Source organism: Heterocephalus glaber, unplaced genomic scaffold, assembly GCF_053883595.1.
Source record: "Heterocephalus glaber isolate CG9 unplaced genomic scaffold, H.glaber_assembly_v1.0 deba00001593, whole genome shotgun sequence".
In the NCBI taxonomy this organism is placed as follows: Eukaryota; Metazoa; Chordata; class Mammalia; order Rodentia; family Bathyergidae; genus Heterocephalus; species Heterocephalus glaber.
The window spans coordinates 10,187,678-10,214,159 of NW_028258368.1; the positions used below are offsets into that span (position 1 = coordinate 10,187,678).

At 43.1% G+C, this 26,482-nt stretch overlaps 1 protein-coding gene across 3 annotated transcripts; it reads left to right on the plus strand.

The window, feature by feature from the left end:
- The first annotated feature begins 14 nt into the window (after positions 1–14).
- Rnaset2 (ribonuclease T2) lies at positions 15–24,364 on the plus strand. 3 transcript variants are annotated; one of them, XM_004856926.4, is made up of 9 exons: positions 15–239; positions 5,168–5,228; positions 9,142–9,194; positions 10,846–10,903; positions 12,901–12,968; positions 15,543–15,656; positions 19,764–19,809; positions 22,644–22,718; positions 23,554–24,364. In XM_004856926.4, the coding sequence occupies exons 1-9, from the start codon at positions 157–159 to the stop codon at positions 23,752–23,754; spliced, it is 759 nt and encodes a 252-aa protein (XP_004856983.2). In that variant the 5' UTR covers positions 15–156; the 3' UTR covers positions 23,755–24,364. The 3 variants fall into 3 exon arrangements, with proteins under 3 accessions (XP_004856983.2, XP_087049640.1, XP_087049639.1); XM_087193513.1 differs by lacking the exon at positions 15–239 and adding an exon at positions 497–533 and having other exon boundaries at positions 23,554–23,914; XM_087193514.1 differs by lacking the exon at positions 5,168–5,228 and having other exon boundaries at positions 52–239; positions 23,554–23,914.
- The last annotated feature ends 2,118 nt before the right edge of the window (positions 24,365–26,482 follow it).

The window sequence follows — 26,482 nt, forward strand, 5'->3', positions numbered from 1 at the left end:
GGCGTGTTAGGGGCGTGCGAATCGGCCGACGTCTGTAAACCGAGTTCCTCTGGGTGGTGCGGAAGCGCTGAGGCTGTTGAGCTGCTAGGTGGCCGTCTGCTCAGCCTCCTGGGCTGTGGGGCGCGAGCCTTCGATCCCACGCCGTGTGAGAATCTCATGGCGCCCCGGGCCGTGCGCTGCGCGCTCCTGGTCTGGGCCCTGGCGCTGTGCTGCCTGAGCGGCGCGGGCCGGCCGTGGAGGTGAGCAGGCTGGGAGGAAGGAGGCCCCGTGTGTGCCAGACTTCGGAGTAGCCCGCGGGGACGCCGGCTTCGTGTTCGGGGCGCTCCGGAGGCCCCCAGCGCGCGCCCCTTCCACTGCTTAGGGGCGCTACCCTTGAGTAGAAAAGGGTACGCGGGGTGTCATGAGTGATTCCGATGTTAACTCTGCGGGAGAGGCCAACATTTGAACACCGTGTTTTAACCTTTTTCCTTTCTGTTTGTGTAATGGTCAAGTTTATAGAAGCATTTCATACTTGCACAGGAGGGGTGGAAAAGGTGGGTTTTACTTTTTAATTAAGCGCTATTGCTATTTTACTGTATACTTTAAGAGATAACATGGTATTTCAGTTTCCAGAAAGCATGTTTTATGAATAAGAGCTGTATTTGCCAAAGGTCAGAGCCCGGGAGGCAGTGTAGGGTGCTGGGTGAGTGCTAACCCTAATTTCTCTCCTGTTGTGTGGCCTTGGTGCTCCCGCAGAGTTGGTACGGGGAGTGAGTTGCCCAGAGTGTTTGAAATAGTGCCTGGCAGAGGGATCAATGAACGTTAGCTGAAGGCCTTAGGCTGTAGTGTGTTATTCCCCAGCCCTTTGTGTAATGCATGCAGCTGACAGAATTGTCACTCTTTGGGAGTGCTGAGTTTTTCCATTTAAGGAGTACTTTCTAGTTTGAACGCTTTGTATGTTAAACCTTGTAAATATAGTTAGATACCTTGTATTAGTCCATTTTTTGTTACTATAATAAAATACCTGAAGCTGAGTACTTATGAAGACAAGAGGTTTATTTATCTCACAGTTCTGGAGCTTCAAAGCGTTGACTCCAGTCCTGATGAAGACCTGGGGGGTACATGAAGAAGAAAGCTATCACGGACAAAAAGGAAGCCAGAGAGATTTATGGGGCCAGCTCAGGCTTTTGTAACAATTCTTCTCAGAACAGCTAACCAGCATCCCAGGAGAAAACCTTAAACCTTTCCAACCTCAGGTGACTTGGGGTCCTCCCAGTAGGACCCACTTCTTAAAGATCCCAGTACTGTGACTTGGGGGTGCCACTGTCACTGAGCTGGGTCTGAGGGGCCTGAGGCTGAAATAAGGTATTTAACACACCCTTTTAAAATAAGTTTGTAGATTCCCTAACTCTTGTCGTAAAAAAGGAATTTTCCAATCAGTAAAAGAGGGCAGGAGAAGGATTTATTAGAGGTAGATAAAGGACACACTAAAAGTGGAGTGTGGGTGCTCAGAGAAATGAGGCACAATACAGTTGGAAACTGGGGATCTTTTAAGTGTTTTGGGTGGTAGGAGTCTGGAATTCAAGAAGATAATGTACAGTCTTAGTCTTGTCTAGTGGGTGGAAAATGAAGGCCCACCCATAGTGAGATAGTGGCCTTTTCATATGGGAAATCCTACAAAGGTCTGTTTATAGGGGAAAGAGGACCATTTGCAGGTAAAAAGGAAGGGACAAACCCATTTGTAGGTGAAAGTGAGTAATTACCCAGGTTTTCTAGGTTTTGGGAGAAGAAAAGGGAAGGAAAAAACTGCTTGTGTTCTGAAGGTGCAATTTTTCTTCAATGTATTGTACAATTTAAAAAATCTCAATTTCCTTGTCTCTTTTCTACCTAGTTTTTATTTCATCTACCTCAAAGCCTCCAAGATGTGGACCTTTAAGGGACAAACCACCTCTAAACCATATCAGGCCTCCTCCTTGGAGTTCTGGTTGTGGATAAACTACAGTTTCACTGACCCTTTGTTATAGGAGAAAGGTAACTCCCAACCTGTTAGAGGTCAGATGTGCTGAATTTGTGTTCCCTGAAATCTAAGAATGAATCCCAAAGGACAGCAGAGTTTAAGAGTAGGAAAGGTTTATTGAGAGCTCCTGAGAGACAGGAGGGGTCCCAAGTGGGTTGCCACCGAGGTCCTTTGTCAGGGGTAATTTATACAGCAAAGCCAGAATGTGAGTACAGCATGGGTCAAACTATAATCAACCTATAAGATTACAAGTATAGCTACTTAGCCAATATATTGATCCATTAGGGAAGCGGGTCACATAGCAAGGGTATATGGAAAGAACAAAGGCATTTTGGGGAAGGGATGGGTCCGGATGCTCTGGTCACCCATCTGGGCATCTGATGCCTAGCTGGGCTTCCTGGACCCGGTGGTACTAATTAGAATATAATTCCAAGTTACTGCTTATCCCTCAGGGAGGCCTGTGGGCCTGGCCATTGTATCTTTATCGTGCGGCCTGGTCTCCAGCCACAATTCTGTTTTTACTTTTCACTGACTTCCTTGAGAGTCTAGTCCATCTCAATATTAATTTCTAACTAACTTACCTGCCTGTAATACTTTTGTCAGTGGACAGGTAGTCCCTGAAGCAGAGAGGGGAACCATGACTCACCTCACCAGTGGGGCAGGTCTCAGACTCCCTGACTTCCATCACAGTAAAAAGAACTTCCAGGACATATCAGTATGAGTATAATGAGGTTTATTAGGCATAAGAGACAGGCATAATATAATCCAGATCTGAGGATATTTATGTGTTTTGGGGGAGTGGAATTTGTGAATCTATAGAATGTTTTAGCTTAGTTTACAGGAAGAAGTTATGGTCTACACACAGGTAGATAATTTTATAAGTCAAACAGTGGCCTATTATAGGGCGAAAGGCAGGGCCCAGCCCATTGTTTTTTGTTTGGTTGATTTTTTGACACAGGTCCTTGCTATGCAGTTCAGACTTGCCTTGACCTTACTGTGTAGCCCAAACTGGCCTTGAACTCATGATGATCTTTCTTCCTCATTCCCCTTGGTGCTGGGATTACAGATGTGTGCCACTTGGCAGTGTCTCTGTGTGTGGTTGATCTAAGGTGTTTTGCCTAAAAACATTCTTTGAAATCTCTGAATCTATTTCTCTTTCTCAAGGCTAGCTTTCTGCTTTTACCCTATCAACTAAGCTAACAGATTTAAAGTATCTTTAAGGGTTTTTGAGTGTGATAGGCCTATAAGGAAAGAAGCATAAACAAGCCTAGGAAGTATAGATATGGGTAACTTTGGATAACTTTGTCTTGAAGTTGTTGTCTTCTTAAAAGTACAATTTTTAGCGAGGAGAGTATTTTTTTTTTTTGTACCAGGGATTGAGCTCAGGACCTGGTCCTTATGAGGTAGGTGCCGGAACCACTGAGCTAAATCCCTGGCCCAAAAGTACAATTTTTAAATTGTGATTTTCCTTGCCTCCTTCCTAACTATCTTTATTTCTTCTGTCCTAGTATTATAGACAGCTAAGTTAGGTAGAAATATTGTAGGCAGTCAAATAGGCCTGGACCCTGGAGAGAGTCAGTGCAAGAGATGAAAACACATTACAACTGTGACTGGAGGCACATCAGTTGGAGGCCAGGCCTCAAGATAAAGAGAAAATGGCCAGGCCTACATACTTCCCCAGAGGATGAGATAAGTAGTAACACCTGGTAGTGAAGCCTTGGTAGACATCAGCCACCTTGGAAGGTAACCAAGACCCTCAGACCCATCACCTTTCTGAAAAGTTCTTTGTTTTTTCCATGTACACTTGCTATATGACTTGCTCCCCCCATTGGATCACTATTACCTAAGCAATTATACTTGTAACCTTATTGGTTGTTCGTAGCTTTAACCCATGTTGTACCCATGTGGTTATGCTTTATAAAACTTATCCCTGAAAAGTGAGGTCCTCAGCCACCCTTTCAGGACTACTCTGCCTCTCAAGAGCTAAAATCTCTCCTCTCAATAAGTATTTCCTACTCTTCACCTCCATTGTTCCTTGGAATTCATTTTTCAATTTTGGGGACAATGAACTTGGAATATCTGACATCTGACAGATTGGGAGTTATAATATTTCCCCTATATCATATGGAGGTTGAATATTATTCTTATATCTCTGTCTTACCTTCTGTGAAGTCTTAGTGAGTTTTACAGTTTTCAGACTTGTGGTATAGGCAGTTAGATGTGCCTACTGTGTTCTAGATAACACGTGATGACGTGTTGCGTATACTGCGTTCCAAGAAGCCCACGTGACATACAGTGTATATACCAAGCTCTTGATGACATGTGAGGGGTGCTAGGCACAGGTCGTGCTCTAGATAACAGCCCTAGGTAGCCTCTGAAATAACACCCTGTGATGGATCACATGTCAGTAGTTCTACGGAGCAGTAAGTGAATCTAAGTGCAGAGTGAGGTAGTGACATTAAATAGTTTTTATGTTAGCTCAGGTCATGTTTGATTGCCACTTGAATTGCAAAAAGATGTCCACTTTTCAGGACCTTACAGGTTTACGAGTGAAGCTAAAAGATTATGCATCTATATTTCTTAACTGCTCCAGTGTCCTTAGGAGAAAGATTGGCACTGAGCTGCATCCCCAGTCCTTTGTATTTTGTTTTATTTTATGTTTTATTTTGAGGCAATATCACCAGTTTGCTAAGTTGTCCAGACATGCAGTCCTGCTGCCTCGGGCTCTCAGAGTGCTGGTATTACAGGCGTTTGCCACCATGCCTAGCTGAGAAAGGCATTTTATGGCTTATTTGCTTTCCTTCAGTGGAACCCTTTCTGACTTGCCTGACCTCTTACACTTGTATTTATGTTCTTTGCCACTTAATATTGAAGGTCATCATGTGTGTTTTCTTATGGTGTTTATCAATTTCTTAGGAATGTGCACTGCAGGTAGGGACTTTGTTTCTAGCAGCATCCCTAGTCTCATGGATACTTAATGTTGAACAGATGAGTGGATAGATTTTTTTCCTGAAAATTTAAAGAAGTTATTGAAAAATAAGCTTCTTGGGCCAGGGATTTAGCTCAGTGGTTCCATTGCTTGCCTTGCAAGCTCAAGGACCCGAGTTCAATCCCTGTTATAAAAAAAAAAAAAAAAAAAAAAAGAAAAATAAGCTTCTTGTCTTTTAACAGTGGCAGCCATGAGTGGAAAAAACTAATTTTGACCCAACTCTGGCCTCCAACATTGTGCAAGGTGAGTTTTTCCCCCTCAACCTGCCCTTTTGACGTAGAACCCTTGTAAAGAGTTGTTTACAGGCACATGTGCTTGCTTGGATGCTGCTGGCTGACCAAGCCTCCAGCCTCCTTGCCCTGTCCAGTATTGGAGGCTGGAGCTATTCCAGGCAAGCTGCGTCTGCAAACAGGACATTGTTGCTGGAAGAGGGCCATGTTTAATTCCCTAGGACAGCTGTAACAAAAGGCACAAACGCAGTGACTTAGAACATTAATTCTCTCACAGCTGTGGAGGGGTTATGTCTGAAATCAAAGCATCAGTAGGGTTGATTCTTTCTATAGGGTGCTGAAGGTGTTTGTTCTAGGTTTCTAGAACTTCCTCTGAATCTCATTTGTATCTGTGTCTCCATTATTACCTTAGCCTGCTGTTGTTTCAGTTTTCCAGCTGTGTCCTAGGCTTATAGATACATCACCTTCCTTGTGTCTGCCTGTCTTGTGTCTGTCTCTTCTCGTGACCTAAGTGTTTGGATTTATGGGCCCTCCCCAATCTAGTGTGACCTTATCTTATCTTGATTACATCTGCAAGTATCCTATTTCCAAATTAACAGATACAAAAGTTGAGACAGGGATACATCATTGGGGATCAAAATTCACGATGGGGCTGGATTTGTCTCCATGTTATATTTGAAGTCTGAACAAAAGTTGAGACAGGGATACATCATTGGGGATCAAAATTCACAATGGGGCTGGGTTTGTCTCCTCCATGTTATGTTTGAAGTCTGCTTAAACATCTTCCACTTGTGCAAAGGATCTGAGAAACAATGCCTGCCTCCTTCTTTGTTCTGCTTGGCAACAACAACAGCTTTCTCCTTCTGTGGGTTTGACCTGCTTTGTGTCTTTTTTTGATATAGGAGATGAAATATGAAAATGTTATATCTCCCAACCTGGTAGATGTCTGATACACCGAGTTTGTGTTCTCTAAAATCAAAGAATGAATTCTAGGAACAACAGAGGTTAAGAGTAGGAAAATATTTATTGAGGGGGAAAGATATAGGTCCCGAGAGAGACAGGAGGACCCAAATGGGAAGCTGGGGACCACACTTTTTAGGGAAGTTTTGTAGAGCAAAACCCACATGGGTACAATGTCGTTTAAAGCTATGCTCACCCAATAAGTTACAAGTATAGTCACTTAGGTAATAGTGATGCAATGGGGACGTAAATCACATAGCAAGAGTACATGGAAAGAACAAAGAACTCAGTCAGGCAGGTGGTGGATCTGGGGGTCTTGGTCACCCAGTGAGGCAACTGGTGTCTATCTAGACTTTACTAGACCAGGTGTTGTCACTTATCCTTTAGGGAAGTATGAAGGCCTGGTCCTTGTCAGGCTTGACCAGGTCGTGAAATGGTTAATGAATATGCTCTTTAATTCCAAGCTACAGTTTGACAAGATACAAAAACCACAAAACAGGCAACCATGCAGGTGCTGTCTCCGCACAACAAAAGCAGGATGGGATGCTCCCAACATAGAGATAACAACTACAAAGTATGCATCTTTTCAATGCCAAGTCACCTGAAAATATCCATACATCTGCCTTGATTGCTGCATGGACCCTGACCACAAATATTTGCTCTGACCCCTATATGTAATAGATATGCCAGACATCTTCCAATGCCCAATGAAGCTTTCTGCTTTTTTTTGTGTGTGGGGCTGGGGGCCTCTTGCTTGCGGTCAGTCCACCTCTAAATAAAGTCTCTACCTCTTTGCTTGCGCTAGCCAGCTCGGGTGGTCTCATCCTTCCATGCCATTTTTGTTACAGTCCTTTTGTCATTATCTTGAGGCCTGGCCTCCAGCTGGTGTGACTCTGGCCACAGCTATAGTGTGTTTTTACCTTTTGTCCTGACTTTCTGAGGGCTCAGTCCTGTCTAACTGCCTATGATATTTCTATCTAACTTAGCTGTCCTTAATATTTTGTCTTTTTAGGGCATTAGTGCTGAGGTTCTTCCCACTGGAACCCTGCCTTGCTTCCATAGTTCCTTCTAGGACTGGTCCTTCTCATGGGCAGTTACAAAGCTGATCCTGGTATCCTTTGCAAAGTTATCTGTAGTATTTTATCATATTCCTGAACTAGCACTAATTTCATTGACAGTGTTTATGAAATTTTGCTAAGAGTTTTGAATTTTGAGGCCTCTGAATTATGCAAGATGAATGTAGCCAGTAGGTGAGATATAGTTTCATCATTTCCTGCCAGAGTGAGAAGTTAGGAGCACTCTGGGTTTTTGTTTCACCTTTAGCGTTGAGTAGTGAGGACATTCTTGCTTCCTCACTGATTTACTTTTCTGTTGACAGGTAAAAGTGAAATTTCACTCATTATCCTCACCAAATTATACATTTTTGGTCTGGAATCTCATTTGCAACTGTGTCTCTGTTAATACATTAGACTGCTATGCTTTCAGTTTTCCAAACTTTACAACTTGTCTGTTTTTCCCTCCTGATGCTGTTTCTTTTTCTTTGGTGCAGGGGTGGAATGGGATGTGAATGGAATGAAGGCGCAGGGAACAAAGTTTTAGTTGGCAGGGAGTTGAGGAATCCCTGACCTCTGAAGTCTCCCTGTGTGGAGAAAGAGCTACGACTCAAGGTCAGAGGCAGAAGAGTCACCTTCAGTTCTGGCCTTTCTGAGATATGGGTGTGTCCCTTGACTGCATGTGATATGCAGGGAAGTGCCTTCCTGCCTTGAGGCTTTAGTAACAAGATTTTTTAAAAAATGATGAGCTAAATGTCACTGTTAGACAATTTATTTCAAACCAGATGGCTGCATAAAAGAAAGTGCTGGTATTCCAGTCCAGGTGTCCTCCTGGCTGCAGGGTCTGTCTCTGGGCTTCTTTCTCTGAGATGTCCACAGTACAGTACCTGGACAGTCTGTCTTGGTTTCCACTCTGTCCTCAACCTCAAGCTCTGTAGGAGCTGATGAGTACTCGCTGAGGAATGGAAGAAAGTGATCCCTTGTTGGAGTTACCTCCTTATGACTCATGTTTGGTGCTGGCATTGCTCTTCATAAGCTGTGGGCTACAGGAAGTAAGGCTTCCTTAGGGATGGAATTGGGGTGCTAACAGAGATTGAAGTATATGGTCTCTGTCGCTTGGATTTTATAGGCTGTTGCCCACTGTTCTGTAGCAGGCAGCTGTCACTGGGCACTTCAGCAACTGAAAACAGGCCCTTCCTCATCTCTTGACCAGCCTGAAAAGAAGCTGCCTTCCCACAAAAAGTGATTTACAGAGGAAAGGATTGGACAAGATGGAGCATGATGCCTGTCTTTCCTCGAACTTTGCTTAGTCCCTGTGAGGTCTGGACCTGAGATCTATTTTACTCAGGCTGATGGGTCAAGTTAATTTTTTGATTGTTTATTGTGGAAAAATTCCATCTTAGGCGAACCATTGACAGGCAAACCATTGCCCCTAAAAAATTTTTTGTTGTACTAAATTTTTATCTTTATTATTGAGGCCAAGAGTATACTATCCTCACCTTGTACTTCTTGGCTTCGAGTTTTTGATACTTATTACTTCACTAATGTACTCAGACCTGGTAGTATAACGGGATATTATCAACCTTTGTTCAGAACATTTATTTCTGATTACATAGTTAGCAGATTATTCAGGGGCAAATGTATTTCCATTAGGTTGTCTTAATTTGTGAGTACATATAAAAAGCAAAAGTAGCTGTCTAACTCTAGTCTGCTAAATTGAGGCCTGGCCTAGAACATGGAGCCCCAGTGCCTTTTCTTCCTGAGCCTGTTCCTGGAATGAAGATATTGTATAGTAGTAATACTGGGTTCACCTTGGCTTAGTAATGCTCCTGTGATGTATGTTGAAAGGAAGTAGGGTTGCTAAATGTTCTTAAACAATGAACCAATTATCTTCATTGTGTCTTTTCTCCCCAGGAAGTTAATGACTGTGAAAAGTCTCTGGATTACTGGACGATACATGGACTATGGCAAGCATTTAATATAATAAAGTCTGATGAAAGGGGAGAAGCTAGCTAACTTGAAATTGTAGCTTGAATCTAAACTTAATAATTATACTTGTTATTTTTGTTAGGGGTTTATTCAGTATATCAGATCCTTATTTTAAAATAGTTGTTTCCTAACACACCCCTAATTCTGATGTGTATTTTGTTTTGGTAGGCTAATAACAATCTAGTTTAAATATATTTTTAGGGATTCTGGGAACATTTTAGGATCCCTAAGTTTTAATATTTTACTTTTTTCTTTCTTTGGAACCCATTATATAAATAAACATGTGACATATATGTATGTATACGTATGTATGTAAGAGAGAGGGAAAATAAGAGTATTATACACTTCACAAATACTTTATTTTTTGATTTTGTCTAAATTATACTTAGTTAATTATTTATTTGTACACATATTTGTGATGTTAAATTATGCACATTACTTTGTTCCCTGGAAGGGATCTATTTTGTTCTGGTTCTTATTAGTACCTTCTTGTCCCTTAGAAATGGGGGAGAGGGTTAGGAAGTAGATTAAATAGGGACCCAAGTACTTGGCTACAGTTCCACTTTCTTCCCAGGTTCTCTGAGGCTTTGGTCTTTATTGAATTTTGTTTAATTTCTTTGCTGTCTTCAGTTACCTTGATTGTATGCTTGTGATGGCTGCTTCATTTGTAAGGCGCTGGAGTCAAAGTCTGCAGGGCTTCTCTCCTCCTGGGTGTGTGTGTGTGTGTGTGTGTGTGTGTGTGTGTGTGTGTGTGTGTGTGTGTAGGGGAAGTTGTGCTGCTTTCAGCTTCTGGACAGCCTCATGATTGCAAAGCCGCAGCATCCTGGCCTACATGGGGTTCTAAAGGGTCGTTGAAAGTCACTGTAAGGACTTGATGAACTAAGCAGCATCTAGAGAATGAGAGTTAATGTGTCCAGAATCAAACATGTGAGGGCAGAAAATTCAAAATCAAGGAGTGTGAATTTGGTCCTAAAAAATAAAAACAAAAGTCATGCTAACTGATCTTGTTATGGGCCAAGCATTTTTGAGTGTGTCAACTGTATGTTATCTCATTGATTGTGTCACAGTTTAGAGGTACAAGCTCCTTTATTTTCATGCTGCATTTTGGAATGGCTGTGGCCCAAGTCAGATTGCTCAGCATCACTGTTCTAGGAAACAGCCCATGGTGGGCCAACTCCAAAGCACCCTCTGTTGTGCTTCCTCTACCAAAAAGCCAGCCTGTATGGATTATTTCTTCTTTTTTAACTGTTCACAACAGCCATAATCTCTGTGTCTTGCTGCTGGTGGCTTGGACTACCCGTGGTACACGCATGCCTGTCCCATGCATGACTGTACCACTACTACCACCAGTGGCACAAGCAGCCTGATGGGACAGTCATACATGTACCATGGGTGGTCCAAGCCAGCAAGAATGTATTAAACATCATTTCTTTCTTCTTCCAAAGAAACTAAAACTGTGACTATTTGTTTTTAAGCATTCTTTGTTAAAAGGCTTGCAGAGAATATGGAATTCTTAGTTAGAATTTTTCTTTTCAGTCTTTAATGAAAGTCTATTCTAATGTCATATAGAAGCCATCCTAACCAAGACTAATATTTCTCATTTTGTTTTTTTTAAATTTGGATCTCAAGGCCTGACAGAGTGGAAGATTGTAATTCATCGTGGCACTTTCATTTAGATGAGATTAAGGTATAAACTTAATTATCTTTCTATTGTAGTAGAGCATTGAACCTACATTAACTCTCTTCAAACGTATACCCTCAAAATCAAGTTAGGATTGAGCCCTAGGCAATGTTTTAGTAATTATTAATATCTAAAACAAGCCCATAAGTTAAATAAAAATTGACCTTTCTCCCCTGGACCCAATCCACAGAATAAGTGAGCTGTGGGAAGAGGGCATAAAGAGGAGCAAAGACCCTTATATTTGCCTGCCAGCCCCAATTAGTCTCCAGTCCCAGGGCTCTTGGGTCAGTGACAGAAAGTGAATATCTGGTAATGTGGGGTCTGGAGAGGCATCTGTGGGCAGCTATGCTGGAGAATGGGCACACAGTATTGAGGGCCGACCTTTCCAGCCATAGGTGGGGTGAGTGCTACATAGGGACTCTGAACTGGGAGAAAATGACGGGCCTTTCCAATTCAGAAGCTCCTTTTAAAAGAATGAGCCATAGGAATGCAGTCAGCGATGTTAAGAGAAGTACTTTTTTGAGGTACTCCTAATTCATGTGGAATATAGCACTCTACCATGCTTATTTTTCCTTAGTGGGTACAATAGTCCCTATGTGTATTCAGTCATCTCTCAGGGCAGGGCAGGACCAACCATGTAGATACAGATCCAGGGCCACACTGGATGAACTTCAGCATTTAAAAACAGAATAGAAAAGGGGCCTATGAAAATGGAATCAGGAGGAGGGAAGGCAGGGAAAAAGGGGTGCAGTTGAAGTGTCAATGAAAGGAGGACCCATAAAAGGAAGGCCAGAATAACTTGGGTCAAGGGACTGCCTGGTCTTTGGTAGTCATGCTGTTGGTCTTTCAGAACAGTCTTGGTTTACTTGTGTAACGTAATGTTGAACTTAGCATTTGTCCCAAACGAAAGTAGTCTAGTTTGGAAAATAAATTGCATCATCCCCCCGTGTCCACCCCAAAGGCTGATGGAGCTCAAGCCAGATTGAGAGGGTAGCTCTGAAGGAAGTGAGAGGAAGTGAGAGATGGGGTGGGCAGCTCCTGAGGGAAGGAGGAGGGTAGTGAGATGGTTACCAGAGGGTTGAGGAGGAGAAACATCCTAATGGGAGTAGTGGAAGGCAGGGGAAGGTGAAGCTATCCTAAGTTTGTATGTGTGTCTGGGAAATTTTTCCGGTTTTGGTCTAATACTGGTAGGTAGAGATCAAACAATGAACTCAAGTTGGGTTTAGCGTAACCATCTGCATAGAATAGCAAGGCTCAGCTCAGACAAGCTCTTCTCTGAAAATATGAGCTTGTATTTGTTTTGACAGACATTATTTTTAGAGGAGTTTTAGGTTTACAGAAAAATTGTATGGAAGGTACAGTTTGCAGTTTTCCCTATTAACATCCTCCACCACCAAAGTTATGTTAGTCACAACTGAGGAACCAGTACTGATCCCTTCTCTCCCTCCTTTTCTTTGTCGTTGTCTTATTATTATTCTTATTCTTCTTATTATTATTTTGAGACAGGGTCTTACTATGTAGTTTAGCTTGGTCTTGAACTCACTGTGTCACCCAGGCTGGCCTTGAACTCACGGTGCTGACTCACCCTCCACAGTGCTGCCTAGCTTCTGATACCTTATTAACTACATTTCATAGTTTGCATTAGGGTTTGCTGTTTGTGTTGTATTGTTTTATAAGTTTTGACAAAGCTAGAGGACAAGTGGCCTCCATTGCAGTGTTGCGGTTTCTTCTTAGTACTGAGTAACATTCCATTGTATTTACCATAGTCTGTTTAGTCATTCACCTATGAGAGCTTGTATTTTCCACATATAGTTGTGTGATTACTCAAATTTCACGTTTACATATATCTTAAAGATATACTTCATGAAGAATGCAGAATCATTTTATTCACTTAAATGTTATTAATAAGGCTCAAACTTTTAAATATATTAATTTATCAAATTTACCTCCTGTTTTGAGTTTGTTAGGTCTTATATACATTTTTTTTCTTAAATTATGCACAGGATCTTTTCCAGGATATGAATCTGTACTGGCCTGATATAAAGCACCCATTGAATGGCAGCAGGTTCTGGTAAGTCCAGGTTTCAGACAGTCATCATGTACCTTTTGCCACAAGTGTGGGAGGCGGTATGAATGCATTCTAAATGGAAATTTTATGAGAGGTACAGAAAACAGACAGTAGAGCCTATCTTCTGAGGTTGGTAAGTGTGCATGGTCTTTTATCTAGAAATGATCCTGTTATGCCATTTTTGGTGCCTTTCTCCAGTGGGTAAAATGACAAAAAGCTGAATTTACCTTATAAACTTGTTTTCTAGTCTATGTGCTATTGTTACGGTTAATATCTAGAGGTCTCCCCAAAGCCTCATGTGCTCAAAGGTAGGACTTTTGGAAGGCGATTGGATTATGGGGTTCATAGCTGGCTTGCTGTTAGGAGATGGGATCTGGTCACAAGAGGTGGGTCACTGGAGGGCGTGGCCCAGAAAGGTTTAATCTCCCTCCAGGGCTCCTCTCTTCACTCTGCTTCTTGTCTGCCATGCCATGAGCAGCTAGTCCTACACCATGCCCCTGTGCCATGCCCTCCTGCCTCAGAGCCACCAACCATGGGCTGAAATGTGAGCCCAAATAAACCTCTCTTCATTTAATTTTCAGGGGTCACATATTGTGTCTCGGTGACAAGGAAAGTAACTAAGCTATTTCATTCATGACTTCATTTTTGAAAACTGTATTGACGTTTAACTAAAATATTTGCACATCTAGGAATTAATAAAAGTCAGGAAAGAATATGTGTTACGGAAATTGTGCTGTTGCTTTGAAAAATATTAAGAAGAAGAACCTGGGCGTGGTGGTACATGCCTGTAATCCCAGCATTCTGGGAGGCTGAGGCAGACTTGCAGTTCAAGCTCAGCCCGTCCAACTTAGCAACTTTGTGAGACCCTGTCTCAAAAATGAAAAAACAATTAATGGCTTGGTGTATAGCTTAGTGTAAAGACTCTGAGTTCAATCTTCAGTAACAGCAAAAAACACCCCCCAAAAGCAAAGACAACATGTGGAGGAGAGAAGATAAGATTTTCACTTCAGGCAGAGTCCTTAGTCTAATAAAGCAAAACACCCGTGAGGTTTGTAAGAGTTGGACCTAGGGCAGACAGGCTGTGTTTAATTCAGGATAGTTTGTAAAACTATTGCTTTTTAAGAAGAAAAAATTGACAGTTTATATTATATCAACTGAAGGTAATTCTGTTTTTCGTATGTCTTCCTCCAATATGACAATTTAAGATTCAGATGATAACTGATCAAATTTTCCCAGAAACATTAATGTAGACACGTTTTTATGTTGAGTTTTTAGTTAAAAATGAAAGCTTGAGTTTAGTGAGAGGCTTTAAAAAACCCTGAGTCATCAGCACTTTGGGTGACATTTCACCCAAGGCTGTGTGGTTTCAGGATTCGCTGACTGTGGGTCTTTTGGTTGAAATCACCCTTCAAAAAAGAGAACTACTTTTGGTGAAAATTTTGATGGACAGCTCAGGTCTCAAACTTTTTCTGCATATTTTGTGTACTGGAAAATGGCTTCAAAGTAATTAATGGCCATAATGAGTTGAAGTGGAGGGAGACAGGAAAAAGCACTTACATGTAACTTTGCAGTGTACTTCAAATGATGAATCTCTGAGAACTGTGTCAGTCAGCTTTACTATAACAAGTACTTGAGAAAAGCAACTTAAGAGGAAAGATTTATTTTGGCTCACAGTTTCAGAGGTTGGTCTCATTGCTTTGGGCCTTTGGTAGCACTGTATATGGTGAGAGCATGTGGCAGAGGAAGATGTTCACCTTGTGGTGGCTGAGAAGCAAAAATAGAAACAGGAATGGGCCAGGATCTCATCTCCTTCAAGAGTTTTAAACTGATATGTCAGGCATGGTGGCGTATGCCTGTAATCTCAGCACTCGGGAGCTAGAGGCAGAAGGATCACTGCGAGTTTGAGCCTAGCCTGGGCTACATAGTGAGTTCAGGGCCATCCTGAAATACAAAGTGAGACCTTGTCTAAAAAAATCAAAAGGAAATAAAAGTTTTAAACTGGTGTGGTGCCACTTGGGAGGCTGAGGATTGCCACAAGTTCGGGCCGAGCCTGGGCTACATAGTTCAAGGCCAGCCTGCATTGCAGAGCTAGACCTTGTCTCAAGAAAAAAAAAAAATTAGTAGAGGCTGCCCTAGGAACAGGCCAGCACCTTTCTTGGTTACTAGCCATCCCGCCCTTTCTTGCCTCCTTTTGGAAAAGTGAAGTTTGTGCTGCTCTCTGAAATCCTTGGCTGTCAAGCACCAGCTCTGCAGGAAATTCATATTGTTGTATGGCTTGGTGGGTGTCTGAACAACGGCATTTTTTTTCCCTTAGCTCTGATTTGCTGTTAATTGAACAAGCTGATTGTAGAGGTGAACTGGAGCTAATGAGTGGTGGAAAACAAGATGGAGAGTGCTCGTTCGGGATGGTCATATGGCAGTGGAGCATTGTTCTAAGCCCAGGGAAACTACTGTGTTGCCTGTGTTGCAGATGAGGGATTGTATCCTTCCCATCTGGTGATACAGTGGCATGCCCACTGTGTGACTGCTGTGTGTGAGGAAAACACATCTGAATATTGTCTTGCCGTGAACCTGCAGGAAGCATGAGTGGGAGAAGCATGGCACCTGTGCTGCCCAGCTGGATGCCCTGGATTCTGAGAAGAAGTACTTTGGGAAGAGCCTGGTGCTGTACAAGCAGATTGACCTCACCAGGTGCGTGCATTCAACCTGGAGATGGCTGTCAAGCCGGGGCCCCCCAGTGGCCAAGAATGAGGAGAGGTTGCTGATTGTTGGCAGCCCTGCCACATGTGTGCTGGCACCTTGAGGAGGGGTCATGCCTGACAAATGCTCCAGGCCCTTCTGTGCACATACAGTCACTCTAGAATGTGACCACCCGGCTCAGGCTGCCTGGATGCTGGCTGGTCCTGACAGTAAGGTGGCTCTATGAAGAGGGCCAGCAGGGCAGCTGTGTCAGTCATTGTTCCTGACAGACACTGTGCCAAAGTCATAGTCTCCCGGAGATCCTGAGTATGAGGGGGCTTCTGCCTTAACAGCCAGAAAGTGGTGAACGAGGGTCCTTTCAGCTTTAGAGATGACCCAGTGCATATGGGCTTGCCACTGCTTATGGGCTTGCCACTGCTTGCACTCGCCTCAGCTCCAGAGATGGGAATGTGTTGCCACAATACAGGAGCCAATGGACTTGTAAGGACAATGAGCCCCACAAGGGCCATTGCCCACCACCCTCCTCACCAGGGTCTGTCACAAGAGAGCTGAGGGCTATCTTTTGCCGTGCCATCTAGACACTTCTGTGGCATCAAGCGTGTTAATTCTTACGGTCCTTCATTGTAAGTGACCTTAATAAGCCAGTGAGCTAGTTTTTTAAATATGACAAGACAGAGTGAGGAGGGTTTCAGCACAGGAGGCTGGCTGTAGTGGGCTGAATGAATACATGTGTCCCCCTGGAATTTGGTGATTGGATCTTCACCCTCAAGATATGAGGAGTGTCAGTTTCCTTTTTAAAACCCCAAGAGCTATTTCTTCTTACCCCTGGAGGACACAGAGAGACACCTGCTATCTGTGAGAAATGAGCTGTCACCAGATGCCTGATCTGCCAGTGTGTTGATCTTACACTTTGTGAGAAATAAATGTCTGTTGATTATTTTAAAAAGAAAAAATGACATTATACAGTATCTGCAGTGCTAGCTGTAATTATGCAGGTTTTTTTTGTCAGAATGTTTCTGGTTCAGATGAGAGTCATCCCAGGAGCCTTTGCTCATCAGCCATATTTAAGGTGTTTGAATCAAATCTGCTTCCAGATGAATAAACCTCTATGGTTCTCTAGACACGTGTTCTACCTCCACACACACAAAAGTATCCACAAGTGATGTGTCACCATCTCACACAGATGGTCTCTTGTGTCATTTTGATCAAACACATCTGGGATTTGAATTGACAGATCAAGCATTGAAACAGGAGAAGCCAAGTGCCTTTGGAGAAATGGAGCTACAACAAAGAATACTCTGCTGATGAGTGTAAAGAGTGTGAAGCTACCAGCCTCCAGAGCGTGATGTGTTTTGCTTTTGTTTTTACATTACTGGGAATTGAATCCATGGCCTCTTTATCATTGAGCTACATCTATAGACCTTTTTATTTTACTCTTGGGACAGGGTCTTACTAACTTCTTCCTTCAACCTCCTAAGTGGGATTACAATGATGTGACACTGTGTCAGGAGCAGAGAAAGGGGTTAAATGTGCCCTTTGATTCTGGTGCCGACACTAATTGCTCAATTTATTTACCTAATCTCTAGATCTTAGTTCCATGAGGTAAAATGAATAAATGGGTCACCCTCATATTCCTAAAGTTCTTAAAAATCTTGATTATTAAGTATATATACTAGGAGCTAAAGAACCAGTAATGTGTGGCAGCTCCTGTGTGTGTTAACTGGTATAGGTATTGTATGTGTTCTTTAATATGTAGGTTGTTCTTAGAGGAAGTAGTGCTCTCTTGCAGCAAGAACAAAACCTTAGGAAATACTTCCTTACCCACAGAATGTCAGTACTGAGCACTTCAGAAGCCATTGTGAGAATTAACTTTGAGAATATGCTTCTGGAATGTAAGAGCACTGCAGTTAGACGTATAGGAGGCCAGCCCACGAGTTTATCGCCGATTTGGGGAGAGGCAGATGAGGCTTAAAGAACAGACACAAAGAATTTGGAAGAGGAGGCCCAGGGACTTTTGCCTGTAGTGGACAAAAAGCCCCAAGCTGACAGTGTTCCTCACTTTTATTAGACTTGCACAAAGAAGAGGCAAGCATGTGATCAGGGTTCAGGGAAAGTTTATCAGGTTCTCATAATTTGTAGACGATACCCAAATGTGTGTTTTTTAAAATTAGACTACAATTGTAGCTGCTCTTTCTTTCCTTGAAACTGGTTGATGCTGGCATGCTGTTGAACAGCCCAAGAAGCGGGACAGCTTGCTGTCCCCTTCCCCACATCTCAAGGAGAGTTCAACCCAGGCCTCAGTCTCACACCTGGTTTCCCACATTCAAGGAAGCTTATTCCTGAAAATTTGACAGATTAGGGCCCACTTAGCCCTCCAAAGACAGAACAATGCCTCTGTTTCTAATATGGATCTCAGTCCAGTCTGCTGCGCCCTGCTGTGGTATGTAAGTTGAGGTTAACTGTGCAACAGTTCTCATTTAACCAGGCAGGAAAAGGAGAACAAATAAATATCATTTATTAATGATAGGAAAAGAAATAGGCTCTGAAGAGTGAATTTGGGCCAAGAAGAAGCAGGAAAGAAGTATACCCTTATAGCATGAGGGTGGATCATGCCAGAGAGAACACAGTGGCCCTGTCTAAAAGGTTTTACATAAGCTATCTAAGAAATTAGGTACAGTAGGTCCTGTTTACAGAATGTGAAACTCAGCAGCTTTTTGCATAGCCCTGGTGTCTCAGGGTAACAGCAAGGCCAGCCTGCAGACCCCATTCAAGTGCTTGCTAAGCCCCACTGAGCAAACAGCACAGCTGGGAGCCCGGTGACTGCTAACCATCCCGGAATACAATAGTTCTAAAAAAATTACTCTGCCTCTTTCTTCAAGGAAAATCTAAAACTTTTAGCGCTCATAAAGTTAAAATTAAGGAGTCAAAACTTAAGACCCCTTAAAAAGCCTTTATTACAAATTATATTTTCTCATTTGATGTAAGTTGTCATAGCTTAAAACAATTTTTTATTCACTTCATATTCTGAAGGCAGCAATCCTGAGAAAGTGCAGAGTACCTTGTAGGGAAGTTCTCCAAGAACCCTCAGATAAAGACCTAGGGTTAAACCAAACTAATTGTAACTCAGAAGAAGACATGAACCTGTTCTAGGTTAGTTACTAGGTTTTCCTGCATCTTTCTGTCTTTGCCACCTGCATCAGGAGGGCACTGCCCAATAGAAAAAGAACATGAGCCACATGTCTGGGCTTAATAATGTCACTAAAAATAGAGAAACAGGTAAAATTAATTTTAATAATATATTTAACCCAGTTTAAGACATTATCATTGCAACTTTTAATAATTTTTTTTTTAATTAAGAAAAGTTTACCTGCCTTGGCACAGCGTCTTTGGAGTTTGATGTTGTGGCACCAACAGTTCATGCAGCCATGTGGGAATGGGGCATTGCTAGAGGTGCAAGGAGCCTTGCCCACCACCACTTTCCTGTTTATCCCAGGAGCTGCAGCAGGCTGATGACCACTCAGGACCCAGAGAGGAAGCTGACTTTTATTCACCCTTTGTGATCATAATCCAGAATGATCAGAAAGTGATGGGGACTATAGAAAATTCTAGAATGCTCAGTCTAAGAATTTTTACATCATACCACGTAATTTAATGTTTGTTGTCTGGTGCTCTGGTAGAATTATCTATAGCAGTGCTTTAGAAGATTTTTCAAAGTTATCAGCATTTCACATGTTTAAAGATTAGCCATACGCAGTTTCCTAGGACACGTTGAGAAACCAAATTGCTGTCATTGAGAAAATATGTTGCCAGTAGGTGGTGCTGTGTGTGTGCCTGCTGTGATGGAGTGGTATCTGGGAGTGCTCTGGGAGGTTGGGCTCTGGAAGGGGGCTACCTGGATGGCATATGTGTGAGGCAAGAAAGTTGTAGTGGGAGCCACTTGTCTGCTTCTCTGGTTAACAGATTTGTTGTTTGAGTCATGGGAAAAAAGCACTCTCCTTTAAGAATGTTGTAATTTTTACTATGAAATAGGCTGTTTCAGAAGAATAAAAAAGGAAAATGGACCTTCACTATACAGTTTTTTTTTTTTTTAAATTTCAGAGTGCTCCAGAAATTTGGAATTGAACCATCTATCAATTACTATCACGTAAGCCTTGCCTTTAGCTTCCTATCTAATGTACTCCACTAAGGACACCTAGCGTGTCATTGCATCCTGTGAGCCATTGTTGGGTTTTAAAATGACCCAACTCTCCTGGTTACTTTTTCATTGCTGGGACAACATACCTCACATCCATAAGTTAAAGGAGAAAAAGTTTATTTTGGTTCACAGTTTGTAAAGGTTTTAGTCCGTAGTCCTGGCTCCAAGGCAGGGTAGTATGGCAGAGGGGCATGGAAGAGGAAAAAGAATTCACCCTATGGCAAGCAGGAAGCAGTGAGCCGTCCTTCGTCTTTCCCTTTTTATTCTGTCCAGACTACAAGCCTATTGGTTGGTGCCACCCACACCCAGGGTGTGCCATCCTTCTTCAGTAAGTTCATTACTCACACCAAGAACCATGCTAAGCCAATCAGTGGACTAATCCAGTATCACACCTGTGATCCAGTCATTCCTAAAAGACCCACTTGTGAATGCATGAAGCTTTGGGGGCTACATCTAGATATAAGCCCTAATACTGACAAAACCTCCTCCTAATTTCTATGCTTTAAATAGATTATACATGAATTTTGTTCCCATTTGCATACTGATTATGAATTGAAGGTCAGTCAGACCAGTGATTTGGAAGCACAGATTCATGGCCCTTGCTGTGTTGTGTGTGTGCTGTAGGTTCTGAGGGTTGTGTGGAATATGAATTTGAAAAACACATTTAGCTTAATAATATGTTATGTTTGAGGAAAGTTGTTTAGGATTTTTTTATATAATAAACTAGATGATACAGAAATTTAAGCACTAGCGGATTTTACTGGCTGTGAAGGATATAGAAAATACAGTTTTTACTTCTGGGTTGTCTAATTTGCTAACAAAATTCCCTTGGATCTTGGACTGTAGCCAAATGTGCTATAAGTGTTGCTCTGGTAGCTAGTACATACTCCATGGCAGGGGGGAGTGGCCCCAGATCTGTTTCAGTTGAAGCAAAGACAGACATATTACCCCTAAAGCCCAAAACGTTATCTGCATTTATGGAAAAGATGCAGACTCTAGCTTTAGAGAAATATATCAGATTCTTTGAGGTAGCTTTTGTATTTATCACACAGTATGGATTTAAAGAAAGATCGAGAGTAACTGACTTTAGCAGTTCTATAGTTCTGAATGTTGAATAGTTATTATGGCCTTGGCAGTTTGTGCAGTAAATGGTGCCTTTGTCTCCCTCAGTGGTATCTACTAGACTGTAGTCACTTTCCCAGTTGCTGTCTGTTCCTCTCTGTGGAGAGTATAGCATAAGGTACCAGTGGCTTGAAGGACAAGCTACCAGCTGCACCTTGAAGACCCTTCCATACAGGGTGGGACGAGCATTTGCAGGGCCTTTGGTCCTAGTCTGAACTGTATAATGGGAGTGAGGGGAATGGGCCTTATACTTTTGCCCAGAACTTGGTGTTCAGAGATATTAGGGGCCGGTAGTGACAGCCATTGTTGAGCTCTCTGCAAAGTGTCAGAATGCATGCAGGGACTCGGGCAGAGGTCCCAACCGGTCACAGTGCATCTGAGTTTCCTCAGGCTTCCTGCCTGGTGTCCAATATCCAGGTACTTTCCACACATCTGCTTTATGGGAAGCAGGGCTGTGCTGCTAGGACTCACGGGGTGCTTCCTTGGTAGATAGACCTTTCCTGCAAAGTGGACCCTTCTGGAGTCTGGGGGCCTAGGGAAGAGTATCCTGAGGAGGAGAGGCAAGGTAGTGCTGGAGGGCAAGAATGAACACTTCTTCAAGGACCAGCAGCAGAGTGGGATGCTATGCGAGATAAGGGTAGCCCCATCACACTGTGGCATGAGGACATCATCCCACAGCAGCGCCAGTGCTGGGAGCCCAGAGCAGAATCTGTGTCTCCAGTTGTCTGATGCTGGAGTGGGAGTGTAAGAGTGGAGGGAAGGACAGTACTTCAGCAAACTGTGGGACAGGCCACATGGAGGAGCTAGGCCTGGCTGTGGAGGACAAGGCCCAGGCCTCTATGAGACTCAGCCAAGAGAGCAGGGTGATTGGATCTACCTGGACAATTAGAATCTGGGTTTCTACAACGTCCAAGAGGCAAAGTGGAGTGGAAGGACAGAAGGCTTCCTGTGTGAGGCAGTAGGGGTGGGGTAGAGAGGAGAGCTCTATGGAGGGCAAGGCCTATGTCAGGGTGGGCTGAGGGGCATAGGAAGGCACCCACTGCAGAAGTCAGAACACACAGGTTGAGAGGTGCCCTTGTCCTCTTGGGAGGTTTGACTACAAAGGGAAAGGAGACCATAAAGGAGAGGACTGGAGGTGGAGGAGTCTGTCAGAATAGAGCAGGTCTGGGGCTCCTTGTTCTGAGATGGAGGAGGTCAGGGCACCTACAGGTCTTTAAGTTTGCAGTTCAGGATGGAAGGTGGGTGCCCTGAGGGGCTTTCTTCTGTGACATAAGAAGTGATAACCATGGGGAGGTACAAGAAGAATAGGGGCTTAAAGAGTGGAATGGCTGAGAAAGCTTTGAGGGCTACAGAAGACAAAATAAAAGTTGGTTGGCAAGGGTAGCTGTGGTTTGGGCATTTCAGATAGGACTACTCTGGCCAGGAAAGGCTGGGCTGGAACAAGAGAATGGGATAGACAGTCAAGCTGCTTGGTGGAAAGAAAGATAGATGCAGAGAAGGAAAGGAAATGGTGGGAGTACCTGATAGTCTGGTGGATAGAATTCATGTTGCTGATGTCCTCTCCCTCAGCGCTGGGGGAGGGCATTCTCAAGACCAGTCACCAGAACATTACAGTTTTCTAGTTGAAGTTTCATTTCTAATACACTTTCACTTAATGTCAGATTTCAGACTTTAAAGACGCCCTTACCAGAATCTATGGAGTCGTCCCTAAGATCCAGTGCCTTCCATCCACACAGGTCAGACATGTCATGTTTGGTCATTTGTTGTCTTCACTGTGGAGGTTTCAGGGTGGAATTGTACTTGTGCATGCATGTCTATCCTTTTCTGTGTGTGCACATGTGTGAGCATGAGTATAGGCATGTGTTGTATGTGCACAGGTGTGTGTAAGTCTTCTTGTGTGCACACACATATATCTAGGTATGTTTGTGTGAAGCCATGTGTTGTGTGTATGTTTTGAAAGAACCAGTGTGGGTTTTTTACACAATACTAGGCTAGAATTTGTTTTCTTGCCACCTAACCCAATAAGAATATACCTAACCTAGAAGGGATAGTGGTGTGTGTGTGGGGGGGTGGGAAAATACTAAGTTAGAAAATGTCTGAGTTTTATGTTGCTAGTCTTAGTCATTCTAATTGCAGTTATCTGTCCAATTTATTCACAAGATTGTGGTTTCATTTTTCAGCTGATAAAGACTTATTTTAGGAGTAGGATGCTGTGAACCTATAAAAGCTCCCAATGTCTTGATGTATATGCAGCTGGGTCTGCATGAATCTTTGTAGATGGTTTTTAATTTTTTTCTTAGCTTAAAAGCACATCCCTTACCACAGGGCTGGGGAAGTGAGCATAAGGCTGAGCCCTATTGCCCACAACTCATTTACCTCAGCTGCTTGTTGCCTTCATGGTGGCCGGCTTTCTTCTGTTGGTAGAGGAAATTTGCTTCTAGAGTCTGCAGTCTTAGGTCGGGAGCCACTGTTTTTGTTGTCTTAAAGTCAGCTCTATAACATATCATGATCCTAAAACTGATGATATTCCAAGGTCTGAATTTTGAAGCATCTATCACTTTTTATTTTCAGGGTGAGGAGGTGCAAACAGTTAGCCAGATAGAGTTGTGCTTCACTAAGGAGGACTTCCATTTGCGGAACTGCACAGAGCCTGGCGAACTGCTGTCACCCAAGCAGGAAGTGTGGCTGACCAAGGTGGCTGCTACACAGTCAATGATGGTCTGTAAAGATGGCCCAGTCTTCTACCCCCCACCTAAAAAGACCAAGTATTGATATCTGAATTTTTAACTTGTGTTCTACAAGTTAAGAGGAATTCATAAATCAGCTACTTTTTAAAAACTGAATCCAAAACCTTTAAAAAATGTGTTCTGCTTTTTTCTTCAGTGTCTATGAATTGGTTTTGTCCCCATCTAGTTAGTGAGTGTTCCTCTGGGTTACACTTCTGTAAATGTACCACCTGCAGATTAATTTGTATCAGGCCTCACTTCCTATCAGAAGGTACCTAGATTTAAGCTACTGCTAAGTGTTGAGAAATGTAAGTACAGCCCAAGGCAGTGCTCCACCCTCAGGTAGTATGTTCTAGAACCTTGAGATGCATCTTCCTTCTTGAGGAATGATACAGCTTTTTGTTTGGGCCACTGTGTCTGGATGTGGCTGGATCACCTGTGACACAAGGCAGTGGTGGTCTGGAATGGGGTGGGGGGAAGTGCCTCCTGTGCAAGCTTTATGGTCTTTCCCAGTGTGCTCTACATGGTCTCTGCTCTTTTTGAGTGTTTTTTTTGTTTGTTTATCTTAATCAGATTAATTATTTTATCTTCAGACATAGTATGTACCTGTATTATATTAAGCATTTAAAATATTTAATCCCCAGAACAGCCATTTTTTAAAAAAAAAATCAGCTTTAAAAAAAATTTTTCAGATTGGCTCAAAAGCAAAACCTAATTGCATGTTGTCTGTAGGAGACGAATCTGAAATGCAGTGATTCAGAAAGGCAAAGCAGAAGAGTAGATGAAGGGTTACCAGGCAAGTGAGTGGCTCTGAGTGACAGTGCTGTGTCCTGAGCTCAATAGGACACCCAGTGTTTCTTCACATAGGAGAGTGGCACTGTCAGGGATTTGATCAAAAGCAGTCCTTTACCTTTTCTAGGACAAAGAGAGGAGCTGGCAGCTTACCCCCAGGAACCGTGTCCCTCTTTTGCCTCAGTCCCCACACGTGGCCTTGTCCATTTGCTACCTTTTGAACTAGCACCCATTTCCAGTGTTTCCCCTGGGCTTGCTGACCCAGAGTGTGTGTGTTTCTTTCCTACACTGACAGTTTGTGTAGAGATGTTTGTGAGATGAGCCAGGTAAAAACTGAGAAATTTTGCCTCTGGACTGGAAACCTCTCCCTCGGAGGGTCCTTCAGAAGAGAACTGTAATCCTCAAGGTCATTCAAATGATGGCTGCTGTTTCTTTGAGTCATCTTATAAACACTTGGCTCAAGGCTAGGGTTTCAAGGTCAGTATTTGCATAGGAGCTCTGATTTGAATTGTGTTTATTTTATAGCCTTGGAAAGTCAAGGAAGAAAGTTTTCAGTGCTTCTCAGATGCAGTCCAAAATCTGCCATTGCCTCTCAAAACAAGACATTATTTTGAAAAATAAGGCATATTTGTCATCTTAGTCTGAGAAGACTGAGATTCAAATGGAGACATGCTGGGAAGATTTGTGGGCTGCAGAGTAAATGGAGTTCATGTAGGAGGAAGAGCCTGTCGATGTCTTACTGTGATGAGTAAAGTATGAGTGAGGCACAGCAGTTCTTGGCATCATTGTATTTCTGTTTTGGGCATTTTCCAAATTCAGGTCACAATTTGTAGTCCCTTCACATGCATGTTTATATACTAACATTCTTACAGAGCATGTAAAATGTATGCAGCAAGACCAAAGATAGGACACGTGCCAGGTTACGTGAAGTGTGTTCCAGAAGCCAATGCTCGGATAATCCCATCCCACCTACCTGGTGTGAGTCCCTAAACAGGGTTAATGCAGGCCTAAGCAGGGTTAATGCCTTGAGTATTTACCCTCCCCTCCCCTCCAAAGAAGTCCAACTTACCATCAACCTCTAGGGAACAATCTGTCCCAGAAGCATTGATGCTGGGGACCCAGGATCCCCTCCCATGCAGAATTGGGGTGCCATTTTTCATTTCTTTTTGTGATGCTGTGATGACACCTTTTTACATAGTTTGTTTCCCATCTCCTGCCTCCTGTGTATGACTGACTGTAGTTCCTAACCTTCCTGAAACATGTCTGCTACCCCCAGGGAAGCTGGAAGCCACCCCACTGACAGCTGTAGGCATCGAAGCAGAAGAGGGAGGAAATGTTCAAGGGAAGGCTGAGTGAGCAAGCAATGTTCCCTCTTGAAAAGCCAGCAAGAGAGAAATGTCCTTGAGCTATGGGGAGAAATCATCCTGCTGCACTTGCATTTGTACTACAAAGAGCACAACACAGCACAGTGAAGCACCATTGTCATCTCCCCAGTCCTGGACAATGTTCCTTGCAAGGGAATGAGGACTGAATCTTTGCTCAGCATCTTGGTTCCCTAGGATGGCTTTATTGGTGCAGGTTCCCCTCAGAGTATGTAGAACAGGTGTGATGTGGTCTTCTCTTCTCTAACTTACAGTAGAATTACCCTTGAATAAGAGACCCAGGAAAAATGTTAAGGCAATGCTCAGCCAGTACCTGAAAGTTCAGCCATTTGTGCACTGTTCTCTGTGGGTTTTACCCTAAATAAGATGCCAGTGGGGGAGAGTGAATCATTGATGGGGCTGTGCCATATACCAGAGCTTAGCACACTGCAGCCAAGCTGATCTTAGCCCCGGACACTTGGTCACCAGTGCCCTCCCTGGTAGTCCTATCTTCCATAAGCAGCTTGGTGGGCCAACGGTAGACACAAAAGGCAGCCATAAGCAACTGCCATGTCCTTTCTCTGAGGTCCTGAGCTTTGGCTTCATTGTGCTTAGGAGAGT

What these genes read in the sequence shown, in the direction of transcription:
- Rnaset2 (XM_004856926.4), top strand. Translation starts at nt 157, where the DNA reads ATGGCGCCCCGGGCCGTGCGCTGCGCGCTCCTGGTCTGGGCCCTGGCG. An exon ending in GGCCTCCAACATTGTGCAAG is followed by an intron (nt 5,229 to 9,141) that starts GTGAGTTTTTCC and finishes TTTTCTCCCCAG; the next exon opens with GAAGTTAATGACTGTGAAAA. An exon ending in TTCATTTAGATGAGATTAAG is followed by an intron (nt 10,904 to 12,900) that starts GTATAAACTTAA and finishes AATTATGCACAG; the next exon opens with GATCTTTTCCAGGATATGAA.